The sequence below is a fragment of the Equus quagga genome, chromosome 12 (assembly GCF_021613505.1).
Source record: "Equus quagga isolate Etosha38 chromosome 12, UCLA_HA_Equagga_1.0, whole genome shotgun sequence".
Classification (NCBI taxonomy): domain Eukaryota; kingdom Metazoa; phylum Chordata; class Mammalia; order Perissodactyla; family Equidae; genus Equus; species Equus quagga.
In genome coordinates this window covers 69,145,531-69,165,231 of record NC_060278.1, presented here as the reverse complement: position 1 = coordinate 69,165,231, position 19,701 = coordinate 69,145,531, and the positions used below count along the sequence as shown (strand labels likewise).

The following is a 19,701-nucleotide window of genomic DNA, read 5'->3' as shown; positions in this document are numbered from 1 at the left end:
CTCCCATTCTCTGTGAGCCACGCCCTCACTTGCTAACCCTCTTCCTCTCTGGGGCCAACACCATCAAGCCCCAGCCCCAATCCCCTCAGCCCACCACCAGGTCCTCTCAGAGAGTTCCCGTATGGCCAGCAGCTTCCTGCCTCTCCTGCCCGGAAAGGTTCCCCAGCAAATAGGATGGGCCTAAATGGGGCTGGGGGGTTTGCTGAGGAGTTGAGGGTCCCAGGATGGACCCCCAAGCAAGCAAAGATGGGAGCTGAGCAATTCTAGGCTGCATTCTGTATCTTTCTCCAGAGGGACCCCAGTGGAGTTGAGCCCAGTTGCCCACAGTGGTAAGCCACTCATTAGCTCGCTCTCACTGGCGTCTTCTCCTCTCTTTCTCACCTCCCCCTACCTCCTGGGATCACATCCCAGATACACTGCTTACACAGTCAGCTAACTCAGATCAGAGTTCTTAACTACTACACCACCGACTCAACCTGCACACTCTTCCCCGAGAAGAAGTCAGTCCCTAACACTCCCTCTCCGTCAATGGAGAATTAACTCAGTCACAGACGAGGCAGCTCCAGCAGCTCAGTGTTTACTCAACTGAAGGTACCAAGAGCCAGCAATGCTCCCTGATCCCCCTGTACTCTTAAAGGCCAGGGTGAGGAAGTGACCACAGAGCCTACCAGGCAAGGGACATCCTCAGATCGAGATGAAAAGCTGAGAAACTCTCCAAGACAACCAACAACAAATGACTGAAGAAGTGGTCCCCAATTTCCCCCAGCCCCTTGGGTCAGTTGTCTATGAGCCTTAGGACCCTCCCCCAGCTACACGACCCCCCACCATTCCCCAGGACCCTCCCCCACTCTGCCACTCCCTAAGCATTCTCCCCACCCCAACCTAAGGTGCCAGCCTGGCCACACAGAGCTCAACCTTTGACTGATTCACTGGTGCTATGGACTAAAAAAGCCACATAGCCAGACCAAAAGAGTACACACCATAGGATTCCATTTCAACCACGTTTAAAACCAGGCAACAGGAATTTATGCCGTTAGAAGTCGAGATGGTGGCTCCTGTTGGAGGGAAGGAGTTAGTGACAGGGAGGGGGCAGTGACTTCTAGGGGCTGGAAATAGTCTGTTCCTTGGTCTGGGTGCTAGCTATGCGGGTGTGTTCACTTTGTAAGAATTTCTAAATTTGTTGAACTATGCATTTATGTCTTGTGTGCTTTTCTGGATGTATGTTACATTTAAATGAAAAACTCCCTTCAGAAAAAGTTTTTAAAAAGCAAAAAAGAAAAGAAACCTTTTAGTGTGCCAGCCCACTCTAAGGAGGATGCCTCGCAGCCCAGGAAGGCATCATGCCCAAGATTCTAAGAACAAAAAAGTGTGATAAGGGCCATAAAAGAAATCTGAATACAGAGGCTCTGAGGAGGGCCCTGTGTGGGGCATGAGGGGCTGGGAGCCCCATCTGGAGGGAGGAGTGGACATCTTGCCATCCCCACCAAAATGCCAGGGGAAACCCTAAACCCTGGAAGGGCTTCAGGGATCAGGGAGAGCATATATAGTATATTCTATGAGGCAGTCAGAAGAGTGGGTGGCGACCAGGATGGGGTTAAATGGTTAGGATGGGATGGATTTAAATGAGATGAAATGTGGTGAGATGTAAAGAGACAGGATGGGATGGGATGGGAGGGGGAGGTGAAGACGGGACCCAGATTGTGAGGAACTGTACATGAAGCCCATCAGGTTGGGGAGTCTGGATTTCACCCTGCCCAGAGTTGGGGGAGCTTTTTTAGCAGGGCAGTGGCATCCTTAGAATTCTCCTCGAGGGATCTCTCTGGCAAAGGTGTGGACTGTGGACCTCAAAAAGCCTAGAGGCCAGATGTTTCTAAGATAAAACTAATGAGGCCGGAACCAATCAGAAGAGCTGGAAGAGAGGTCAGTGGGCACCCCCAGGAGTCTGTGTGAAATGAGCTGGTGAGGACCCAGATGTACCCTTCATAAGGAGAGAAACTGAGGAAGGCCCAACGGATGAAGACACTTGCCTGCCACCCTCAAGTAGGAGGCTCGGTGAGCTCTAAGTGAGCTGAGCATCTTCGTCCCTTTTTGAGCTCTCCAGAGGAACATGATGCTATTCTGAGACAGGCTTACTTCCCAAGAAATGAGCTTAAAACACCACCGGTGGGACCACAGGAACCACATTCCAGCAGTCAGCCGGGACCGAGGGCTGAACATGATCTCCCGCAGCACTGTGTCAGGCATCCATTCTCAGGAGACTTGCAGCCAGATTTCTCTTGAGCTGTACTAGAATGTGCATCATTATCCCCATCTCACAGGGGCGAAAACAGGCTAAGAGACGGGGCTTGCCTGGCCCAAGGTGACACAGTCGGCAGGTGGCAGAGCAAGGAGGTAAACCCAGTCTGGCCCCAAATGCCCCATCCTGTGATCTTTCCAGAAATATAACACTGCTCCATGCTCTTGACTTGTTTCTTTGGTGGGAAATGAACAGAACTCTTGGCCAGAAAAACAAAACCAAAATCGAAGCACATGCCCCCTTCCTCACCTGTATGCGTGCGGACGTGCCTCTTCAGGTCGAAGGTGTCATTGAAGCCCTTGCCGCAGAAGGTGCACAGGTGCCTCTTCACCTGGTTGTGGCACTTGAGGTGCCGGTTGAGCATGCGCTGCAGGCGGAAGCCCTTGCCGCACAGGTCACAGCTGTGAACCGCCGAGTCGCTGCACGTGCCTGTGGTGAACTGGGACAGAGAGAGGCCGTGAGGACCCAGTGCAGGTGGGCGTGTCCAGTGCGCTTACTCCAGGAGGGCACCTCCCTGGGTCTCTACGCTTGGCCTGGTGGCAGCTTCTGCCCCTAAAATTTTCTAGCAGGTTTTGGTTTTGGGGAAGGTGAAACAACTGGCAGCTCCTTCCTACAGTCATTCTCCCCTTCCTCCTTAGAACAGACCTCTGATTTTTTGCTGGGCACACGGCCCCAGCTAAACATCTCTCTTTCCCAGCCTTACAGCAAGTCACAGCCATGGGACTACTTGGCTGATGCAATACACCCTCCCTAAGGGGGAAGGATGGTGCCCTCTTCCTCCTTTACTCCCTCCTGCTGGCTAGAGCTCAACAGCTCTGTGAGAGGGAAGCCAGTGCTGAGAATGGAAGAGCAGAAAGAAAGGAGGAGTCTAGGTCCTGTTGATGTCATGGAGCCTATCATACAGAGTCCCCAAAGACAGCCACAATCAATTCCTTCCTCCCTGTGCCTGCATATTGCTCCATCCATCAGGAGATGAAGACCATTGCCTCTCCCCTTGGATTTGGGCAGGGCCTGCATCAATTCCAGATCTTTAGGAGACCTTGCAGCTTCCACGTCCTCCCTCTTGGAAACCAGCTGCCACATAAGAAGTCCAAGACCACCATGCTGTAAGGAAGCTCAAGCAGCCACGTGGAGGGAGAGAGAGGCCACATGGTGGAGCACTGAGGTGCCAGATATGAATAACGCCTCAGCAGATCTTCCATCCCAGCCCATGGGTGCCACTAGCTGAGTGAGTGACCTAGCCAACGCTGCCAGAGGAGAACCACCTAGCCCAGCCGTGCCCTAGTTCCTGACCCACAAAATCGTGAACAAATAAAATGATCATTTTGGAAAGTGACTTGGTCAGGATCCCACAGCTTCATTATCAGCAAAACCATAACCGAATCGCAGGCTCTGGCCTCCTGGACCAGTGTTCTTCCAACACTGCCTCTAAGGGAGACAACGGAGTCTCTAACTATGTGATGGAAAAACACCAGAGCTGATACAGTCCTCAAAGGTTTCCTAGTTACCAAATCAGACCTTTCAGAAGATTGATCCACTTGCTCTGCCAAAATTCTATTCAGAAAAGGTCCTAAAAAACATTTTCAGAGAAATATAATTAGCCAGAAGAGCTGGTCCTCTCCTGGCTCAACACCATCCTAGCCTCAAATACCCTCCGCCTCTCATCCACCCTGGTACTGCCCTCCACTGAGGCCAGCTCAACCGTTCTCTGCACCCCCAGACCAGCACCTCTCAAACCCCAGTGTGCACACGAAGCCCCTGGGGGTCTTGTTAAATGCAGGTTCTGACTCAGAAAGTCAGGTGGGGTCTAGATGCTGCATTTCTAACCAGCGCCTGGGAGACACCACTGAGGCAGTCCATGGACCACCCTTGAGATGTGACGCGGAGCAGTGGCCCTCACACAGCTCAGTACTTTACTCCATCTCATTCCAGAGGGTTTCATTACACACAAATGCTTTCTCAGAGTTCATCTAGTTTTCTCAACTAAATGCCCTGTGGAAGTGCTTGTGCACATTCCTGCCCCCAGGCCCCAAGCCCACACTCAGGCCACTGCACTGTCTCAAAGTGTTGTTGGGCAGTGGAACACAGGTGGCAGGATGCAGAAAGACTCGAGGGAGCCGCAAGACCCCAGAACAGAGTTTTCCAGTCAGCCTCCTCCACCGGTTCAGTCTCATCTGCTTGGAGCTTGATTAGCCTCAGCTGACACTGATGCAAGCCTGATCTGGAAGAAGCCCTGTGCCCAGAGCTGGAGGAGGTACAAGGACTGCTTGCCCCCAAGAAGCTGCCAGTCTAGTGGGGGAGCAGAGCAGTCAAGAGGCCACTGACCTCTGGGGAGCCCTGGGTGCAATGGGCACCTCAGAGGGGCGCCTACCCCAGACGTGGAGTGTGAGGGAAGGTGCTTCCAGAGGAAGTGAGCTCCTCAGCCAGGCACAGACGAGGAGGAAGAGATGGGGAAAGCAAAGAATATTCCAGGAGAGGGTGGTGGGAAATGGAGGAATTGTGCGTGGTCCCGCATGGCCAGCCTGAGCCCCAGGAAAGCAGTTAATGAGCAGAGCTGTGGTAGCAGAGAAAGTCTCGACCTTGGGGGCCCTAAAGTAGCTCAACTCTATTCAGAGGGCAAGGGGGGGCTGTTGGAAGATACAGGAGGACATCCGCAGGGGGTGAGTTTGATGACCCAATTGGGTGGCCGTCCTGGGTCCCCGACTACCTCAGACCCCACCGCTGCCCTGTGTCCCGCAAAGAGGCTAGGGACTGGCACTCATGCAGAGGGAGACTCAGCTGTGCCGAAGGCTTTCCTATTCCTACCATCAGGACAGGTCATGGTCTCCTCCTTGTACAGCAGTTCCCATTCTGGCCATTGCCTCCCTTGAAGGGATGTGAAAAGACTAAATATGGCCCAAGTATTGGCAAACTGAGTTCTTTGAGTTTCTCAAGGCCAAGTCTACACAGGATAAAGGTCATCTGAGAGGTAGTGAGGGACTACCAAAATAGAACATAGACAAATGACCCTGGTAATTCCAATCAAAATTGTGTAGAAAGCTAGAACTGTCTTTTGAAAGTCCTGCAGAGAGCCAGCCCTGATGGCCTAGTGGTTAAAAGTTTGGTGATCTCACCACTTCGGTGGCCCGAGTGCAGTCCCGGTTACAGAACCAAACCACTCATCTGTCAGTAGCCATGCTGTGGCAGCGGCTCACATAGAAGAACTAGAAGGACCTACAACTAGAATATACAACCATGTACTGAGGCTTGGGGAGGAAAAAAAAGAAGAGGAAGATTGGCAACAGATGTTAGCTCAGGGTGAATCTTCCCCAGCAAAAAAGAAAAAGAAAAGGAAAGTCCTGCAGAATGTGCCAAGGACTTGCCAACTATAGGTCATACCCGAAATCTTCTTTACTTTAATCCTTTTGGCAAATTCCTATTTTTAAAATGTTCTGCATGTAATATGGATACCTTCGATCTATTACAATCCAGGATGAAAATCTCAAATCACTGGCATTATTTTGTTTGAAAAGAATAAAATTTTGAAGGGCAGAGGGAAGGGAGATTAGTGACAATTTAAGGGAGTACAGGGCCATGGATCATCCGATCAAGATACAGAAAGCTTTTTAACACAGGGGAGAAAATTAGAGTGGGGGAAGGAATTGGAGACTTAGAGCACCACGTTTCCAGGGGGAAGGTGCCTGTTGCTTCCTTAGAGCAAAAACAGAAGTTCTCCAACTGTGCCTCAGCAAAGGCAATTTTTCCATTTCTCCACCTTTATGTACATTCCCATTTCCCAGCATGGAAAACTGAGCCAGCACAAACTGATTCATTCAGGGAATTCTCCTAAAGTGCACCCTCCAGTCCATGAAGTGCTGCTTGCCACCTATACATGTCTATGACCAATCCAGCCCCTAGACGTTAGCAGCTTATATCTGAAGCCGTAAGAGAGGCTTGCTGAAAGAAGATGTCAGGTGAATTAACCGGCAAAGGACCATGGCTGATGGAGCGAGCTTCTGCCAGACTATTCCACTTCCCAGAAAGGAAAGGATATTTGTGGGATAAATTCCTAAACGTGATAGTGTATTTCACATGTCATGTGCTTTGAAATTTGGTAATAGCAAAAGACTGGAAACGACCTACACGTCGTCAACAGAGACTTGTTAAAAAAAGATGGTAGAACCATATAATTAAAGTAGCTAAAATAAGGAAAGAGGTCAACTGCCAGCCACATGAATGAGCCTTCTAGAATGTCCAGCAGCCCAGTCAAGCCCACAGAAGACTCAGGACCTTACTGTCACATGACTGCAACTATAAGAGGAACCCCAAGCAAGAACCGCCCAGCTGAGCCCAGTCATTCCAGAGAACTAGAAGACATAACAGTAAATTGTTTTAAGCTCCTAAATCTGTGGTTATTTGTGAAGCAGCAATAGATTAACTAAAACAGTAATAGATGTGTCATAGTCCCTTCAGAACACCAGATATGCCACGTTTCTCAGTGTTCTCTCCCAGGATGGGCCACACGATGCAGAAGACACACCTGGTTTCCTGCAATGATGTCCCACGCGCCAGAGGACTGGCAGTCCCTCCCTGGGTCACGTGTCTGCTCATGGGACCATCTTTATTACGCTCACACAGGTTTACATGTAACACTCTACCTCCTAAAAGTTCAAAATAGGGTTAACCAATCTTACCTTGTTACTCTTCTCTGCAGGTAGTTGACCACAACTAGTTACATCTTAGTCATCTTAGTTACAAAATCAAAGTGGAATGTAGAGTCAAGAAATGCTAAGGATCAAATAAAAACCTAGCCCTGGCCAGCTATGTGATGTCATCGAACATCCCTGGGCCACACTTTCCCAGATGTAAACGATAAAATGGTATTAGAAGTTCTCTTTTCCTGAGTTCAAATTCTGCTCCACGTCTTTGGGACGTAGGCTAGTTACTCAACCTCTCCAAGCCTTAATTTCATCACCTGTAAAATGGGATAATAACGATATTTGCCTCTTGGGATTGTTAAGGAATTAAATAAGAAAAGCTACTTAAAAAGGAGCTGGTGTTCAATGAGTCCTACCTCTTAGAGTTTGACAGCTCCAAAATCCCGTGATCCTAAATAAAAGTTAATTAGTCAAAACCCCTTGTTTCTCCATTTGGCTTTAAAATTTCTCTCTTTCTGATGGAAGAAAAAGGGAACTAACCTTCAGTGTGAACCCCCAGCCTCTAGTCTTTCCTCCACAACTCTGAAATCCACAAAGCTCTGAAACCCAATGTTCCCTCCTATCTCCCTTGGCAGTAAGAACCGCCCCACGCAGGCATGAAGCTGTGCAGACTTCACCCTGTTTGCTGTCAACATTCACGTTTTGATATGGAAATTATTAATGTTTTAATTACAGAGTACTGCTCCAGACCTGGGGGGGGGGGGGGGTGGTATTTATACCATGCTACCTTCTGAAAACGCTTCATAGTCTCACCCTTAATCCAAAATTAACACTCTGCAAAACGCTTGTTAATGAAGTGAGGAAGCTACTGTGGAGGGTGGGAGATGACCTCAGTCTGGAGATTAACTCTGGGCAGGAGAGATGAAGAGAGACTTGAGTTATTCTCCAACCCCACAGCTTGGTGCTTTCTTGCTTGCCGTCCTGTTTTCTGCAGGATCTCGGCTTTCAAGTTAAAAAAAAACACAAAGTTCCCCTCTAGCTCTTGTGAAAAACAGGCCTCTGCAGCAGAAACAAACTGATCATTGTATCAGTGCTGCTGACACTTCGGAGCCTCCAGAGAGGCAGGGATGTTGGCTGGCCCTCTGATCAACCTCAAAGCTAGCTGAGGTCACTTACCTGTCAAATTTCTGAAGGACAAAAAAAAAAAGTTCTTTATTTTCTGTGATGCTTCCACCAGATAAGTTCTTTAAATTAATGGTCCTTGTTCCTGTGGGTGGGTACTGTGAGTCCAGGCTACCTTCTGGTGGCCATTTGGACAAGATTTCCACTGACAAATTTGCTATCCTTGAGTGCTCAAAACATGCTAAGCATATTCCCCTAATTCCTTGGTACAAAAATTTTCCTCTTGGTCCCAGTACCATTTCCTTAGGCTTCACAACTCCCCTAAATGGCAGGACAGAGAACTTTCTCAAATGCAGGGATGATGAAGGGAATACATCCTAATAATCCAGAAGAAACTGACGCTCAGAGAACTGTAAGCTGCTCATGCCCACATGACTTGCAGGGGCCCACACTGAGATTTTGAGTATTGCTTGTTGTCTGCAAAGTTTGTGCCTATATTCCCACCCAGACAGGTCCATGGGTCTGCACGTGATGTGGGGGAGACGGAGAGGATGAACCTTGTTGCTTGTCTCATATCATGGTGAGAAAGAGCTTCAGATTCCTTTCACGTGGGACTGTCAAGAGTAATGGCTAAAGTGTCAACGATACCTTCCACAATGCAATACAAGAATGCTAAAAGAGTAAGGATCCCTGGTTTGGGCTTTGCCACTAACAGCCGAGAGGAATTCAACAAAACCTCTCTGAGGTCTACCTTTCTCCCCTTGAAAATGAGGAGACTGGACCACATAATATTTTAGGGGCCCTGTAGTAGATCCTATGGATGGACATGCTCAGCATCTATTCCGTCTCCTTCTGGTGGGCCTTCCTGTACTGCAGAGGCTAGAATGCTAGAAACTACATTTCCCTTTCAGCTAAGATTTTCAGCTGTGAGTTGGGTTCTATCAATGACATGCACTATCAAGAGATCTGAACTCAGGCCTGAGCAGATGCAGATGCACGGCAATTATTTTACACTCTGCATTTGTAGAAGTATCATGATGCACAAGCAGGAGCCAAAGAGGCAGCAGCTGCAGCTCCCTAGGTGGCCCAGTCTGCAGTGTGGCTCTGGGAGCTCAGCCTGGTCTTTCTTTAGTCCATTTAGTACCCTATAGTTAACCATTCTCTGCTTAAGCTACCTACAGTGGATTCTGTTGTCTGCAAGGAAACCCATGCAGTCCCTTCCAACAATAAAATCCCACTTAGCCTATATTCAAATTAAAAGCTGGTATAGCTAACATTTATATCGTTCTCCTATTCCTTCTCTTTTCTCTTTTAATTAACTTATTAACCTTTTTCAAGCATCCATTCCAAGCATTTTCCTAGATCTCTCTTTTCTTCTCACTTCCTGTGTTGTCCTCCAAACGCTTTCATTTCTGTCTAGGGACTGCTGACTCCTTCTTCCCTACCCATATCTCTGTTCTATGTTGACTTATGTCCTCTTATGAGTCAGGCATTACTGTACAGGGTGCTGGGGACACAAGCCCAGTAGGAAGTGTTCCCTGCCTCTGGTCGATCTAGAGTCGAGGAGTCTGGTTAGCCAAAGGTGCGGCCAAGGAGATGGTCAGTGACTTACAATGGAGGCCGGGGAGACGGACATCCTATTCTGTCTCAGGAGACAGAAGACAATAGGCAAGGAGGTAGGAATGGAGCTATGTTCCCAAATATCAAATGGATAGGTTTTTTTAAAACTACTTAAATCTATGATTCACAACAATACTTAAAAATAAACTAACTGACCATCACTAGAGAATTCTGGTAAGCCAATTGATTACCTTGAAAACTGGTAAATAACAGGAATCTCATTCTGCCTTTCCTAAATGAACTGCCTCACTGGGAAACCAAATAGCAGATGAGGGGAAGAGTTTCTCTACAGAAGAATGTCAGCTAATAAATGAAGGATGGAAATAGAAGATCACTGTTCTGCAACCCCTGGTACCCTGAAGTATTCAGACCGTGAGCATCAATGGCTGCTAACATCACAAAGAGACAAGCAAACGTCATGCGTCTCTTGATGGAAACAGACAACCCTTACTGTGACAGATTTTAGCTAATATAAAATAAACCTGATCAAGCATCTAGGGCAATATTATCCAATGGAATTTTTTGCAACAATACAATGATAGAAATGTTCTAATCTGTCCCATCCAATACAGTAGCCCCTAGTCACACATGGCTATTGAGCACTTGAAATGTGGCTCATGCAACTGAGGAAATTAATTTTTACTTTTACTTAATTTAAATTTTTTCTTTTTAAAGATTGGTGCCTGAGCTAACATCTGCTGCCAATCTTCTTTCTTTTTTTATTCTTCTCCCCAAAGCCCCCCAGTACATAGGTGTATATTCTAGCTGTAGGTCCTTCTGGTTCTGCTCTGTGGGACACATGATGATCAGTGCCATGTCTGCGCCCAGGATCCAAACCAGCGCAACCTTGGGCTACCGAAGCAGAGTGCGTGGACTTAACCACTCAGCCACCAGGCTGGCCCCTCTTAATTTAAATTTAAAGTCACATGTGACTATGGCTACCACAGTGCAGCTGCAGATCCACCTACCCATTCAGAGAAAACACAGGGGACAAAGGAACATCAGACATCATGGTGACACATTCTGCAAAATCCAGATTGCTGGAAACTCTACAAAACACATTACCCAGCTCTTCAACAATTGACTTGTAACATGAAAAAGAAATCAAGGGAAAATGTATAAATTAAAAGAGATTTGAAAGACATGTCAATCAATTATAATGTATGGACATTATATGGATCCGATTCAGCAAAGTGAAAGAAAAAAAGGATGAATGTATGAGACAATTAGCAATGTAAACACCATTGTAAACGTGGGTGTGACAATGTATTCTTATCTTTATCTATTAGAGGCACATTCTGAAGGATTTATGGTTGAAACAGTACAATGTCAGGTGCCAGCCCTGTGGTGTGGCGGTCGAGTTGGAGCACTCCACTTCGGTGGCCTGGGGTTTGCAGGTTTGGATCCGGGGTGTAGACCTATACACTGCTCATCAAGCCATGCTGAGGTGGCGTCCCACATACAAAGTAGAGGAAGATTGTCACAGATGTTAGGTCAGGGATAATCTTCCTCAAGCAAAAAGAGGAGGATTAGAAACAGATGTTAGCTCAGGGCCACTCTTCCTCACAAAAAAAGAAAGAAAGAAAGAGAAGAAATAGTATAATGTCTAAGATCTGCCTCAAAATTGTGTCAGGGGAGGGATGAGCAGGACTGGTCCTGGGCTCACGGTTGTTGGGGCCAGGTGACAGGTGCTGTGCCTTTGAAACTCTCCATAATAAAAAATGAGGAAAAAAAGACTACTCCATATTCACAAATCTGTCACTACTGGAGACTCGGACTACAGAGCCAGGTAAAAGGCCAGGAATACATCTGACAGAATTCTAAACTCAATTCCTTTCGAAGAATCCTTGGGAGAGGCCAAAGGAAGAGAGAAAAGAATGAGATGAGCTGAGAAGACAAATTCACTTGCTAGTCCATACCAGCCACTGAGTCAGGAATGAATAACATCACCTCTACCCCGCAGCTGGAGACCTGCAAACGGGTCCAGCACAAAGGGAGGTAAAGTGGCCTGGACCTCCGGCATGAACACTTTCCCAGATGCACATCATCTCCCTAGCCCGATCTGTTCTATCAATTGGCCTCCTCAGTAGTAGAGACCTGAGACACACAGTCAAAAGGCAGATAGGCTGGGAAAGGCGACACTTCCTAACCCAGACCTCTGACTCCTTTCCAGAGCCGCTTCTCAGCACAAGCAGGCTGGCAAATCGCTTGTCCCGACCGTGGGCAACAAAATATTGGACGGTGACAAAACTAATGCCCTCTCGGGCAATTTACATGCGCACAAAAGTGCTAACCATTTGCCATCATTATCTCATTTAATCTACACTTCTGAGAGGCCCGTTCTATTTTTTCTCCATTTTACAGATCAGGGAACTGAGGCTCAGAAGAGATAACATATCCCCAACCACAGCTGGTCAGACAGACCCAATCGAGGTTTTTCCTTCTCACAAACCTTCCAGAGCCCCTCCTCTGACCACCGAGGAGCATCCACACTTCTTGGCTTGGCCCCTTTACCATCTCGCCTGTCCCGGCTACGATTCCAGCTCAGAATCTCCCCCTCCCCCTGACTCCTGCAGGCCCGTTTTCCCATTCTCCAGCCACCACAGCGCTAGTCCTTTCCTCACTGAAGCTCTGGGCTCAGCTTATACCACCCTAAAGCCGGCCTCTCGCCCTCCTCCACAGCCCTCAAATCCACACTGAGAAACCTTCCCCCGCCCAGAATTGATCACATCTTTGCTTGTGCTTCTGGTTTAGCGTTCACTTTCCTATAATAGAGTTAATAATTAATATTTGTGTCTGTCCACCAATCCAAATAATTACAGCTGGAGTTACTGGGCACCTACTGTTTCCTACTCTTAACGCATTTATCCTCATAATTCTATGAGGTGAGTATCATTATTACCTCCATTTTACAGACAAGCAAACTGAGGTTCAGAGGGATAAGCAACTTGCCCAAGGTCACACAAGGAAGAACTAACAATGTTGGAGCCTAGAGGCTTAACTGTGACTATCAGCTGATTCTGAAACAAAGATGGGAACAGTTTTATTTGCTGGCTGCCTCCTCCACGGCAGGCACTCCACAAGTTAAACGGGATGTGGCCTCTCTCTGTAGGGCACTGGCTGAAACCTGCCCTTCCTCTGGTCCTAAGAGCCAACTGCCTGGGAAGTGTCTTCAAGTCATTCAAACTGTCATTAAAACAATGCATCATGTTTGTGCCTCATCCTTGAGCGGCTTCCCTCTTCTTCTGGATAAGAAACTAATTCCTAGAGTTCAGCAGCTTTGCACAAAATTCCAGAGTTACACACACAACAATTCAGCCAGCCACTTGAAAACGGCCAACACCATGGCCGATAATTCGGGAGGCCTGGAGCGTCTTAACACCAAGATGTCCCCTATCTGTGAGGAGCTGAGAGAGAGAAGGAACCTGAACATCCTGGAAGCTAAATTAATGGTCGAGGAGCAAATTCTGTGCCCCACCCCCACCCCTGGGGGCAGTATTTAGGCAATGACCATGGAAACAAGATTGGTTTATTCATCTCCTTAATCCAGGGCTCCAATGGCACTGTTTTGCCCGGAGCAGCAAACAGACATCTCCTAAAATGTTGGTCAAGGGATTGGATATTTTTCCTCTGCCACTTTTCTCTCCAGGGTCACCTGGGCAATTGGGGGACAGAGGGGCAAACTGGCTACAGTCAATCCCAAAACAACATTGCAATTGTCTTTACAGCCTGGTGATAAATATGCAAGTGAGACACTTTGTAGAATTTCCTGAAGGGCAGAGCCACCAGTCACAGGCAAACTGCCCTCCCACTTAACCCCTTGTGGCCCAGAAAGGCCCCAGGCCGCTGATCTTAACACCAAGCAGCAGGGCGGCCCCTAGTGAAGCTATCTTTCCTAAGGATTACAGCTCAAGCCTCCAGCCTCAATTCATAACCAAATGCACCTCAGCCCACCCCCGAGCCAAGCCCCGGGAGCCAGGAATATGCAGAGGGGAGGGATGGCCTCTCCCAGGAAAACTAACGGGGGCTTTGCCACTCCACAGCAAACGCTGGGTTCCTCCTCCCCATCGCCCCCACCGGCCTGGATAGCGGGGCTGCGAGACCGTCCCGGGGCGCCCAAGAATTATTACCTACACTGAGGACCTGGAGCCCGCAAAGCGTCACACTGTGGCCCAGCCGGCTCGCAACTGGGGTCAGGTGACTCCTAAACCGCCACTCCCAGGTCCCAGCTGGCTGGGAGTCGGTGGAATGGGATTCCTCAATCTGAGCGGGCAACGGATACTTTTGAGCAATCATGGAAGTTCTACCAGGAAAGGGCAGATGGGCGTCCCGATAATCGGTCTCTTACAGCTCTAGAAGACGGGGTGGCGGTGGGCGTGTGAAGCGCCGTGATGGAGGAGCACAAACACTCCAACCGACTGGGGGCAGGTCACTGAGGCAATATGCAGTTGAACCCGTTTGTCCATCAATTTAATTCAAGAAGACTTGAGAGACATGACAGATTTAAAGCGCCCAGCACAGACCTCCTGTCTAACGGATACGCACGCCATAATTGGCACTGGGAATAGCTGTTGTTGTGAGAGGCCTACTGTGTGCTAACTACCACCACCGTTTCCAGAATGCAAGGAAGGGTGTGAAACTCTCAGAATTCACATACCGCTGGGAAACGCACCCCGAAGGTGGAAGCTGGGAACCTGGGTCCCTCCTTTCTGAACTGGGAACCCCGACGGCCTGGTTATTCCTTGGGCCTTGAGCACAGAATGAGCTGCTGGAGGGAGGAAGCTGCTCCTGAGTCTTTTAGGCAGTTCCAGAAGCCACCTCGGAAGACTACGCCCGCTCGAGAAGCCGGCCTCGGGGCGCAGGGGCGCGGGCGTCTGGCTACCCGGCAGGCGGGAGGACGCGCGGAGGCGCCCTGGCCGCCGCCCAGGGGCAGGTGCAGGAGCTGCGCGGCGGGCGCGCTCCGTGCACTGGTGCCCGGCGCGCGGGCGGGCGCGGCAGGGAGGGGCGCGGACACCCGGAGCCCGACGCCAGGGCGTGGTGCAGGTGGCGGCGAGGGCAGAGTCGACACTGTACCTTGATTTTCGACCTGGCGACCGGGCGCTGCTTCGCCGCCAGGTGTCCACCTGGGCCGTCGGCGTCGCCTGGTTCGGGGGTTTCGCGCTCGGGGGCGCGCGGGGACAAGCTGCTCTCGGTGCCTCCGGGCTCCCCCGCGCTGCTGCTGCTGCTGCTGCCGCCGCCGCCGCTGCTGCTACCGCCGTCGCTGCGGCAGTCCTCCGGGGGGTCGTGGAGCAGACTGCCCAGGCCCACTGCGGAGGGAGGGGCCGCGCCCCGACACACAGACACGCGGCGTCAGGCTCCGGCGCCCGCGGCAGTTTGACCTGCGGGCGGTGCCGCAGCCGCCCCGCCCCGGACCTGGGCACTTCGCCAAGTGGGCAAAGCCGCGGGGGTGGGCAAGCAAGCCCCCGGCTTGGCCTCCCGAACCAGCTCAGGGTTCTGGGGGCCGCTCCTTGGTCCCAGTTCTCGCGGCCACGAGGAACCGAAGGCCATGAGCGGCGGGAGACCACGCGCGCCAAGTTTCCTCTCCCTGGAATGGGGGTAGGAGGGTCTGACCTCTATCCACCTAACCCCAAAGGGGTTGACGGATCCTTGTGCAACCCTGTGAGGACATGGGACTGCTGGTAGCCCCTAATGGCCTTCAATCCCCCCCAACCCCTCCTGGGCCACCTCGGCCCGCGCTGAGCCAACGGTCCCGCCGCCGGGCAATTAGAGGCGCCCACTAGGGGGAAGGGGGCGCAGGGCGTCCCTGGTTTCCCAGCCTCTTAGTCTCGATCCTCTCGCACCTCAGAGACCTTCTCCTCCCCGCTGAAGGGGGTGGGGAGTCCAGCCCCTGCCGATGAGCAGAGGGGACCTGGCCAGCCCTGCCCCCACCTTGGGAGCCCCGCGCCCAGGCCCGGCCCCCGCGCGGCGCTCACCTGGGATGTAGGTGTCTGCCCTTTCCTCATCCGGGAGCTCATCCCAGCTGCGGACCGAGACCCCCAGGCTCCTCCTCTTCACCAGGAAGACTTTGGGCATGGTGGGACCCCTCCCCGACTTCGGCCCCCTCCTCTTGGCTGCTCCCCGCTAGGGACGGCGGCAGTGGCTCGGTCTCCGGCTCCAGGCGGCCAGAGCCCACCTTCCCGCCTCGCCTGCCCTCTCCCTCCGCCCCCCGCCGCGGCGCGGCCCAGGCTTCTCCCCCACACGCCCGGCGACTCCCAGCCGCCCTGCTCGGCGACACCTATGCCTTAAATCGCGGGTGATACCACGCCGAGGAAAAAGTTTCATAAGGTGGAATAGAAAAGGCACCAGGAAACTTGGGAGTGAGCATGCGCCCTGCAACATAACGGTGTCAACAAGCTCGCTACCTGTCCGACCGGTTCCGGCGGCCGGGGCTGCCTGTTCCAGCCCTTCCTTAGGCATGAATGTTTGCAAAAGAATTTAACGTCTGATTCTCCCCCCCTCCCCTTTTTAAAAAGGGAAGAACGTTTTTTAATCAACCCCCTTTCCCCATTCCCCCATCACAGGCACCTCAGGGCGAACTCTTTTAGGTAAACCCCAGGACCGCTTCCCAGGGCATCCCTCTCAAGAGTTGGGGCCTCCTGAGAGCTGCCCCCGCCCCCCCCCCCCCCCCCGTTTGTTTTTGACAAGCAAGCCTGAAAATGGCTCAGTTCCTCTGCACCTTGTGGATCATTCCCGCGGCTCGTTGAAATCTCGGCGAGCGGAGGGGGAGGCGGCGGGGAGATTCTTCAGGACTCTGGAAAAGGGGAACTTGGGGGCCCCCATCATCTACAACAGTCCCCCAAATAAACATAGTAATAATAAATTTAAAAATTCAGCATCTTTAGAAGACGTTATTTTACTGATTTGTGCCATACAATCTAAGAAAAACGTCAGCTTGCTCCGCCAAACCAGCTCCCACCCCAAGACCTTGCACCCCAAGAGCACCCTCACCGCAAATAAACACACAATGGAAACAAAAGCCAAGCGCATGTTAGCAAACGCAGCTTCGAAACACATTTTTTATCCTCGCCACTCCCATTATTGCCTCCTCTAACCGCCCGCTCCCCAAATTCTGAGACTGGGAAATACCTTTCCAGGAAGCCAGTAAAGTGAAGATGGGCTACATCCCCTTGCTGCCCCTGCTGGGGAGGTGGCTGGAGAACTTTGTATTTATTTGTGTTTTGGTTTTTCCTATCTACCTTTATACCTGGAGTGGGGAGGGAGGGAAAGAAGGGGAGACGGTAAAAGAAAGACGCCAAATTTCTAAGAGCGGCTGTGCCCGCGTTGGGGGGCGCGCTGCCCCTCCACGGCCCCTGCTCGCGTGCGCCTAGGGACGCACAGCACTAGCTCCAGGGCCGCGGCGGGCACCCGCCTTCGGGGGGTGATGAGACGTGCGCCAGCTCCGGGGGCTGCGAGGCCGCGTCTGGCCAGGGGTGCGTTGGCTTCAGCAGCTCGCTGATCAGCCAGACTCACCTGTCTGTAACCTGACCGGCTGCGCGCCCAGCCCACAAGGCCGGGGAATCAACACAGCGGTTTTCCCCGTCCTCTTCCGCCTTCGAATGGCCCTTGGGGACACGGCAGCCTGGTAACGGATTTCGCGTCTTGGCTGGAGTACTCTCCCGGCGCACGGAGAGGGGGCGCAGCTCTGCCGGGACTCCGGAGGGAACAGACGCGTCGTGCCTCCCGGCCTGCCCTCAAGGGGTCACCCTCTCTGGGCTCAACCTTGTCAGGGCTCCAGATTTTCCCTGAGGACAACCAAGTAAGAATGAAAAAGACTTGGAGCCAAGTGAGCCTGGGCAGGAGCAGGAGGAAGACATTTTCATCGCGGCACAGGCAAACGAGCCTTGTTTCTGGTCTGTGAGGCTGATGGCGCAGCTCTTGGGAGATTCTGCGAAGGTATTTTTATCTCCCAACAAACTGGAGATTTCCCAGAGAGAAGGAGCTTGGTTGAATGAAAGTAAAAATAAAGTCAAACTATGAAATCACAGAATTATTATCCCCATCTCATAAAACTCTTTCAAACTTCATTCAAAATTCCTTATTTTACCAAAAAGGCAGTCTACTCCATTAACGGAGCTTTTTTCTTTCTTTCTTTCACTGGATTTCAAATCAGTGCGTGCCTGGACCACTTTGTCGATTATCTGAAAAAGTTACAGAATGATAGGATTTATGGCTAGAAACTGCAAAAGGCAACGCAACCGTTTCGGGGCGGGGGTGGGGTGGCGTGGAGGGGGAGAGCCAGAAGGGACACGCTGCTGTTCAGTGACTGTTAGATGCACGCCTGCTGTGATATTGGATGGATATTTCTTTGGGAGAAAGGAATTCTAATCTGTTATGTTTCTTTTTCTCTTCATCAGACTTGAGAGAGGTTTATCAATATTATTAATAACTTCAAAGAATTAGTTTTACCTTTGTTGATTTTTCTCTATTGTGAGGTCAATTTTCTAAGGATTATGAGAGGAGTTGATAGAGCTTCTCTAAAAGTAGGATAAGAAATGACCCCAATTCTTTAAAAATCTCAAAGCTTAAAGAGTCGGAAGAGACAGAAGACAGGATATGGTCCACACCCCACCCCATATTACGGGGAGGGTGGCCCTGCATTGCGTCTTTGGTAAGTGTGTACCCAGCCCTGTTTGACTACTTCCAGTGCTGGGGAGCTCACTTTTTCAGAAAGCTGCCTATTCTCCGGTTAAACAACCATGATGTTAGGAAGCTTTTCCTTCTGCTTTATGGAAATCTGTTTCCCTGCATCCCTTCTCGCGTCCACATTCTGCCCTCTGGGGCTGCTGACACTGCCTGCACCCCCTCTCCCCAGTGGTTCTTCAAATGCATGAAAAGAGCCATTGGTGTTCTCGCATAGGACTTCTTTTCTCCAGTAATGTATAGTCAGTTGAAAATAGACGGGTACAAACCTGCTCAGTGGCATCTTCACAGCATATAGTTACAAGGAGAGGTTAGGATGTTGGGGAAATAGTCCTTTTAAAAAATCTTTTTTTTGTACTTTTCACTGAATTATAATATAGTGTTGGAAACAAATGCACAAATCATAAGTACCCAGCTAGATAAACTCTGACAAACTGAATTCACCTGTGGAGACAGCCCTCCAGAACAAGACAAAGCTGCCTGCTCTCACACTCCATTCAACTTTAGACAGGCTTCCTTGCGGGTACATAAGACAAAAAAGAAGAAATAAAAGTATAAGGACTATAAAGGAAAAAACAAAACTATCATTATTTGTAGTCAGAATGATTGTCTATGTGGAAAACTCAAGAGAATCTACAGATTAATTAAAGAATTAATAAAACAGCAAGATTGTTTTGTAGAAAATGTCTGTGAGTGGGTGGGTGGGTGTGTGTGTCAGTTGTGTTTCTACATATCAGTAACAGAAAAATTATAGCAGTCTAATGAAAAAACAGAACAGCAACCAAAACAGAAGGTGCCTTTAAATAAATTTTTTAAAATATTGTTCAAAGTCTTTGCAGATAAAATTAGAAAACTTTTGTTGGAAGACATTAAAAAGACACGTTAAGGGGAATGATGAGCCAAACAACAAACTGAGAGAACATTTTGAAACACATTTATCTTACAAATGATTAGAATCCAGAATATATAAAGAACTCTTATGAATGAAAAAGAAAAAGAGAAACAAAAAAAAAGTGGCAAAAAACATGAAGAGGTGTTTCCCAGAAGAGGAAACAAGAATGGTCTATCAACACTTAACAGGATGCTCAATCTCATTAGTAAACAGGAAAATGCAAATTAAAATGACAATGAAATACTATTTCATGTTTACCGGACTAGCAAAATTTACAAGTTTGACAATATTAAGTGTTGTTGAAGATATGGAACAATGAGACTGTTTGTACATTGCTAACGGGCATGTAGATTCATTCAAACATTTTGGAAAAGAATTTGACTTTATCTAGTAAAATTGAACATACACATATTAAATGAGCCAGAAATTCTGCTCCAAGTTTTGTAATCTAGAAA

The 19,701-nt window shown here is 49.7% G+C and overlaps 1 protein-coding gene across 6 annotated transcripts in view; it reads right to left on the bottom strand.

The window, feature by feature from the left end:
- OVOL2 (ovo like zinc finger 2) overlaps positions 1-17,377 on the bottom strand; it is a 36,592-nt gene extending 19,215 nt beyond the window's left edge. For 2 of the 6 annotated variants that reach the window (XR_006891277.1, XM_046679979.1), the window contains exons 1-5: positions 17,185-17,377; positions 16,391-16,918; positions 15,648-15,795; positions 14,749-14,981; positions 2,546-2,735 (exon numbers count right to left, since the gene is read on the bottom strand). Coding sequence is in view for 5 of the 6 variants with exons in the window: in XM_046679979.1 (XP_046535935.1) it covers positions 2,546-2,735; positions 14,749-14,981; positions 15,648-15,795; positions 16,391-16,522 (703 nt within the window). In the remaining variant the exon portion in view is untranslated. Of the gene's footprint in view, positions 1-2,545; positions 2,736-14,748; positions 14,982-15,647; positions 16,045-16,390; positions 17,141-17,184 lie in introns of those variants that run through there. The other 4 variants (XM_046679982.1, XM_046679984.1, XM_046679983.1 and 1 more) reach the window with 4 other exon arrangements.
- Between the last annotated feature and the right edge of the window lie 2,324 nt (positions 17,378-19,701).